The sequence below is a fragment of the Fundulus heteroclitus genome, chromosome 20 (assembly GCF_011125445.2).
Source record: "Fundulus heteroclitus isolate FHET01 chromosome 20, MU-UCD_Fhet_4.1, whole genome shotgun sequence".
Classification (NCBI taxonomy): domain Eukaryota; kingdom Metazoa; phylum Chordata; class Actinopteri; order Cyprinodontiformes; family Fundulidae; genus Fundulus; species Fundulus heteroclitus.
In genome coordinates this window covers 44,619,860-44,626,762 of record NC_046380.1, presented here as the reverse complement: position 1 = coordinate 44,626,762, position 6,903 = coordinate 44,619,860, and the positions used below count along the sequence as shown (strand labels likewise).

Below are 6,903 nucleotides of genomic sequence, written 5' to 3'. Positions count from 1 at the left end.
GAGTTTGTATAGATGATTTATTTTTGTGCATTGGCATCACTCCTGAGCTTAAGCAGTAATGAACACCTTGGATGGATTTTACTGACATACATCTCTGGATGACAACATTCATTGAGATATTGCATGCTCTAGTTTATCCTTCTTTAGCTCAGGGCCAGTTGCAGCACTTGCAGGAATCATAATAGATAAGGCCAGGCTGGCAGCGATGAAGGTAGGTGTTGCCCTGGAAGCACTGGAAATAGGTGGTCTTATCAGCTACGTTCTCATACAACCCATCAGGGCGGCCTCTGCAAAAATCGGCAATGGGATCCCTAGTGGTTGTAGGCCGTGGTGTGGTGGTTGGTTTTGGACCAAAACCTTCATATGAACACAACAGGGAAAAGATCCATAAAATAAGTGGTTAAAAAAGAAGATGTTAAAGCTAGCCACAAGTTGAAGACAATTTACCCATTGACATCCTGAGGTGGTTGATGAGGGGATAAGGTCCCTCTGAACAGAAGGACCCGCTGAAGTCATCCATGTCCAGAGTCCACACATGAGCACCACCCAAAGAGGCCCTAGTCATCCACTGGACCTACAAGACCAGCAAGAGCATAAAAAATGGCAGTCAGGTTAAGGAAACAGGACTATGAATGAACAAATTAATGAAATCCAGAACTTTGCAGAAAGAGTAGATGCTCTTACTTACCTTAGAGGAAATGCTGCGCTTGTCATCGTAGCCTACCCAGGCGCTACCATACGTAGCATATGGAACCTCCTGCTCAGAGATCCATGAAACTGTTGCACTGTTGGTGAAGTCACAGATCTGGGAACACAACAGAAACAAAATACTCTGTTATATACATCTAGCACTGAGACCCCTTGACAGGTTTTGACTTTTAAAATCTAATCTACTGATCTTATTTTCTGTTCTTGATGTGTTATTCTTTTCAAAGGATGAATTACATTTACTATTTCAAAGTTTTATTTCACTATTTGTATCACCAGTATACCTGGTGACTCTACAAAAATATTTTAATATCAAAACTATTACTGATGTTCAGTAAAAGCTTAGCTAAGTTATTTAATCATGAAGCCATACCTCATAGTAGGCCCAGAAGCCAGCTGTGCGAGTGTACGGTCCAGCATCTGCAGGGCCATTTGATGGAGCTCCTAGGCCACTAGCTGATGTGCTGAGACGGTAAGTTCGGCCATAAGTGGGAAAACCCAGGAGCAGCTTCTCAGCTGGTGCTCCCTGAATCCGCCAGTGAGATACAGAGGAGTTCTATGGAATAGCCATGAAAAAGTATTATGTAAAAGGTTTTACAATGTGGATATGAAAATATTGACTCAAACTATTAGAAGTATATCAAAAATATTGATTGAGTTGGAAAGCAACAGCAAACTCATTTCTCCAGTTTATAATTTAAAAATCTATTTTTGCTCCAGACTGAAGTGATTCGAAAAAATTAAAATAAAGACTCGAAGGTATCCCTGACATACAACCCCACAGATACAACATGACAATAAATACTGTTCTATAGAATTAGGAACTTTTAGTTGACACCCCATCTTGATTTATATGTTTTATGTTTACAAGCCAATAATCTAAATATATTAAAAACCTGCTTTCCAGTGTAATTTCTTACTATGTTATAGTGTAGCTTTGATCCTATGTCTACAGCGCTGCGGTATAGTGGGCTGTTGTGTCCAGTCACTGGCTCCCAGTGTCCATGGAAATCGTAAGTCATGATGTTCATGAAGTCCACGTGACTGTTTAGATGTAGATAAAAAACAAAAAATTTAGATTTTCATGAAAGCAAAATTCTTTGAAATGTGAAAAACATGGCTTTTTTAACAAAAGAAGAGCTTCACTGTTGCTGTCTGTCCATCCGATCAACATTAGTCCATGAATGATTTCAAAGGACTTGTGGAAATGGCTACATGAAAGCAAGGTAAGTTTATTTTTGTAACACTTCTCAGTAACAAGATGATTCAAATTACAATGAAGACTTGTACTTTCCTAAATCTGATCATATCTACAGTCAAAACAATAATTAAAACATTTTAACAACTGGAACTGCAATAAACAAGGCTGCAAGGAACAAGGATTGGGCAGTGGCAACTTGGGCTCACCAAATCTTCGTTATAACTAGTCATTTTAATGTTTTTACCAAAGGACCCCTTAATTATGGAGCATGGATCATATAGACCTTTTTATTATGTTAATTTAGCCAAATGTGTCTTATCTGAAATGTTTTTGAAGTTCCCTTTGTCCAACATCAGAAGCTGAGGATGACGACTGTATGTTTATGAGCTAAATGCTGGGAAACAAGCATAAATGGCTTCATGATAGTGAAACTTACGGTGCAATCTTGTTAACCTCGTATGCTTTGTCAATGGTTGAAATGAAACCGGCCACATTGACTGAAAGTAGCAGTTTTGTCTTCCTGTTATCTGTGGCATCATCCTGGAACGCCTTGGCCAGCTCCTGTACAGAGAAGCAGAGATCTAGGCATTATCCATGCTCTTGCTTGTTATCCTTAATCAGGTTGGTGGTTAAAACCAGGAAGACAAATGTTCACCATAGCAGTTGCTCAGTTATTTATTAAATTGGATTGGCACAGAGAAATTCTGGATTTGTATTGTTTTAATTTCAAAAATGTCATTCTTAATGCTGATATTAAAATATTAAAATAAGCAATTGGATGATTTTTGTTGTTTTGACAATGAACATCTGAAAACCAAATGGTTCCATCTAAACTTGGACTACTAACTTCTCCACACCAATGGTTTAATAAATATTTAAAAAGAAAAACAGCATATTAGAAACCATATTCAATTAGTGAAAGGACTAGTAATGCAGAGCATGCTAACCGTGATCAGCAGAGTAAACCTCTCCTTGTCTTCTGGTGGGCTGCCGTTGTGACCAGGATATTCCCAGGCAAGGTTAAGTCCATCAAAGTTATGGGTACGCAGGAAGGAGATCGCTGACTTAATAAAGGCTTCACGACTCTCAGGTTTGCCAACCATGGCAATAAATCTGAAAGGAAAACATGTTGAATCTGTTTTAAGTATTCAGTATGTAGAAAACTGTCATTGCATAGAACAGTAATAAGCTTTGTTAAATTTTAACTTACGGGCTAACTCCATTTACAGTGCCTCCAACAGACAGTAGAGTCTTAAGTGCTGGGTTGCTAAATAACATAAAGATAGGTAGAAAATAGTCAACCTAAAATTTAGTAAAGAAGAATTTTACAGTCACTCTTATGTCAGTCAGGTCAAACCTATGTATCAGGTGAATCTATGGCCTAAAAATTATATCATTCATCACAGACAGATGCTTTTGGATATGGCAAATATGACATTTGAAAATGTGTGACCATGTAGACTCACTAATTCTTGAGGCTGTTAAGGTTGCCGTATAGCTGCTCATCATTCCACTCAATGGGAATAATCTGGTTGAAGCTGTTGATGGTGGCCAGAGCGTAGATGACATGGGTGCAGAGGAAAGGGTCTATGTTGTCTGGGGTGAATTTAGCACTGCTGGGTCTATACTGGGCCCAGTTGGTCATGTGACACACCAGCTTACTGGATGTAGCTGAGGAAATTTAGAGAGAAGCCACAAAAATGTTTAGCATTCAATCAAAAAAAAAAAAGAAAAATATCAACTTCTCTTTTACACCAGAAACTTACCGATGTGCAAAATGAGCAGAAAGCCCACGGCAACTAGCAGGAAAACAGAGAGAGGGGGGAAGAATATAAAGAACAGTAATTACAAACTTTAGTTACATATCTTAATGTCGCATGCATGTTGCATGTAGCCACCTGGTCTTCATGGTAACAGAGAAACAAATAAAAATAGTAGTAGTAGTTGTAGTAGTAATTGTAGTAGTAGTTTATTTATTTTGTGCCATATAGCATAAAGTTGCCTGAGCTAAGCTGTGCACACACTGACATCTGGTCTTTAGTCAAGTTACATGTCTCTTCACCGTAAAAATGCTTTATTAAAATATAAGTTTGTAGTTTGGTTTATGCAAAATGTTATTAGCCCATTTACACATGTAAGCTTCAAAATAAAATGTTTTAACTTGTTTGATATTACATCTTAGCTTATGTACTAAATGTACTCGAAATCAGCCCCAACTGAACTCCCTGTTCACGATCTGGTTCCAAACACCAACTGTCTTTAAAATCAATAATATTTGCTTTTAGTTTCCATTTTCCTGTGTTTTATTTTGTTTTAATTATCCTACATTTTATTCCAACAGTTTTTTCACCTGCTTTTATTCAGTTTTTAATTTAATCATATAAAGCACTTTGCATGTTCTTGTACTGAAATGTGCTATACAAATAAACTTCCCTTTGCCTTTAGTTAACCCTTCAAAGCCTGATAGAATAGATCCTTACTTTTTGTTTGTTTTCTAATGATATTACTTTAATTTATAGAAATGTAATTATTTCCATGCATTATGCAAAAATGTAGCAAAGCTAAACATGTGTTCAATTTGACATTTTTTTAAACTATCAAAAGTATCATTTTTCCCTGTGTGTTTCATATTTAGAACGGATGTGTAAGATGTATGAAGTGTATTTACTCAATCCTAATACTATATTTCTTAGAGGTGGAGGTCTCCGAAATGCTAGCGATATATATGATATATATTCTGCTTTATGAGCGTATATTGTGAATTTAAACAGCTGCCATTTTAAAACTGTTATTAATTTTCATCATACTATTCTGTGTTTTATAGTTTATTTTCATGAGATGCCAAAAAAGGTTACTAGACATCCCTCTGTCTGTAATTAATAATGCCACAACCTGTGCTGAAAGAAGGCTACTACACTTTATTTGACTGTTTGGAAGTATTCCATCTCCAGTGTTCACTGGGCGAGAGGCAGGGCACACCCTGGAAAGGTCACCAGTCTGTCGCAGGGCAACACAGAAACAAACAACCATTCACACACACACTCACACCTAAGGGCAATTTAGAGAAGCCAATTAACCTAACAGTCATATTATTGTTGGACTGTGGGAGGAAGCCAGAGAGAACCCACACATGCACAGGGAGAACATGCAAACTCCATGCAGAAGGGTTGGACCTTCTTCCTGCAAGGCAACAGCGCTACCCACTGTCACACTGTGCAGCCCGTATATATATATATATATATATATATATATATATATATATATATATACACATATTATATTATTATACAATCTAAAAATCACTTATAAAATAATATAGATATATATAATTTTATTATGATATATAATGATATATATTATATATAATCATATCGAGGACTATATACTTATAATAAAAAGAATTATATCAGTTAATCATATATATATATAATTTTATATATATTATATATATTATATATTGTATATATATATATTAATGTGTATATATAATATCTATATAGTATATATTATATTAATATATATATATTTATATATAATTATCTTATCTATTATCTACCAGGCACAACCAGCACACCCCAGCTTAAAATATGCATATCGAATTGAAGAATGAATGCAGAAGATTTACCTGGGAGTAGTTTTGCCATTCTTTCCTTGTTGAGTTCCAACCCCTTTACTGTTGTAGATCTGCAACTCGAAAGTAGAAATTTACAATATGAACACACATTTGAATGAATATGCTAACAAAACAACTGTTTCTAAATGAGTCCGTTCTTTTTTTCCTGCGTTTCATAAAATGATGAACAGGAAGAAAGTGTGTTTTTAAAACAGCTCTTTCAATATTTAAAAAAAATCCTTTCACTCGCTAAGTAATAATATACTCTGTGCGTAAGACACACAGATAAAATAATTACCTTTCTTCAAGAGGAACAAGGGAGAGTCCAGACTTCACTAAAGAGAGATCTTATTTATATAATACTTATTAATAACTAATAGAAGGTGTCAAAGTGCAGCTGATAAAGCATGATGGAAAACTGCTGAACATGATTAACAACCACACTTCAAAGACAGGTCAGTCCAGCATATATATGGAGTTCTGGGAAAATGAGCCTCAGTATCAGGCTGGCTGCAGTGATAGGTGTAATCAGTTAATACAGCATCCCTTATAAATTAAAACAATACAGAGAAAGGTAATAAAAGCAGGACAAATCATTGTAGCTATAAAAGATTAAACCTACCGTAGAAGCAAGCTTGTATCTTCCTGTTTGGAGTGTTGATTTGTGTCATGATAAATCCTGACTCTGGAGCCAAGAGCATTTATTAAGCCAAATTACAGCTACTACTAAAGGGATAGTTCGACACAAACATTACATTACTAGTTTAATTGACTAGTTTAAAACTGGATAAAGCACAGCTGACTCTAAATTGTTAATGCGTAGCTCTGTTAGAATTTTACCTCTGTAAGAAAAAGGTTATTCACAAAGCATCTTAGGTAATGGATGAAGCTGATGAGATTTATTAAAGGGGATTAGTAGTGGTAGGTGAGGCAGGCAAGCAGAACCAGACTTAAGAGATGAATAATGACTATAGGTGCAGGCAGGCAGGAATGAGCAGGAGACCAGCGGATGTAGGTAGTGACAGACCAGAACAGGTGATGTGGTTAGGGGAACCACCAGAACGGGCGGAGCGAGCAGCTGGAACTCACGGAGACTTGTGCGGCACGCAGACACAGGCAACTTTATCGGAAGAGTCCAGCCTGCTTATCACCTACAGCCTTTTAATAAATATTTTAAAAAGAACATGTCGGGTTTGAATTTCTGGTTCCCAGCGTACACAAGCATTACTATTATTAATATGTAGATAAGATAATGTGTAGATAAGATAAACTTTATCATTCCCACTGGGGGATAGATTCAGCAGCCGGACTAGTGAAAATAATTTTATTCAGGATGAATAAATAATAGGAAACATTTAAATAATCATGAATAAAAAGTGAA

General features: G+C 36.2%; 1 protein-coding gene across 1 annotated transcript; it reads right to left on the bottom strand.

Annotated features, from left to right (window-relative positions):
* On the bottom strand, positions 1–6,571 carry chia.1 (chitinase, acidic.1). The gene is made up of 11 exons (XM_036151558.1): positions 5,535–6,571; positions 3,676–3,708; positions 3,376–3,580; positions 3,120–3,176; positions 2,857–3,022; positions 2,346–2,470; positions 1,629–1,752; positions 1,082–1,264; positions 689–805; positions 448–574; positions 1–357 (listed from the first exon to the last, which is right to left on the bottom strand). Exons 1-11 carry the CDS (start codon positions 5,551–5,553, stop codon positions 149–151), a joined length of 1,365 nt encoding a protein of 454 aa, XP_036007451.1. The 5' UTR covers positions 5,554–6,571; the 3' UTR covers positions 1–148.
* Positions 6,572–6,903: the final 332 nt, after the last annotated feature.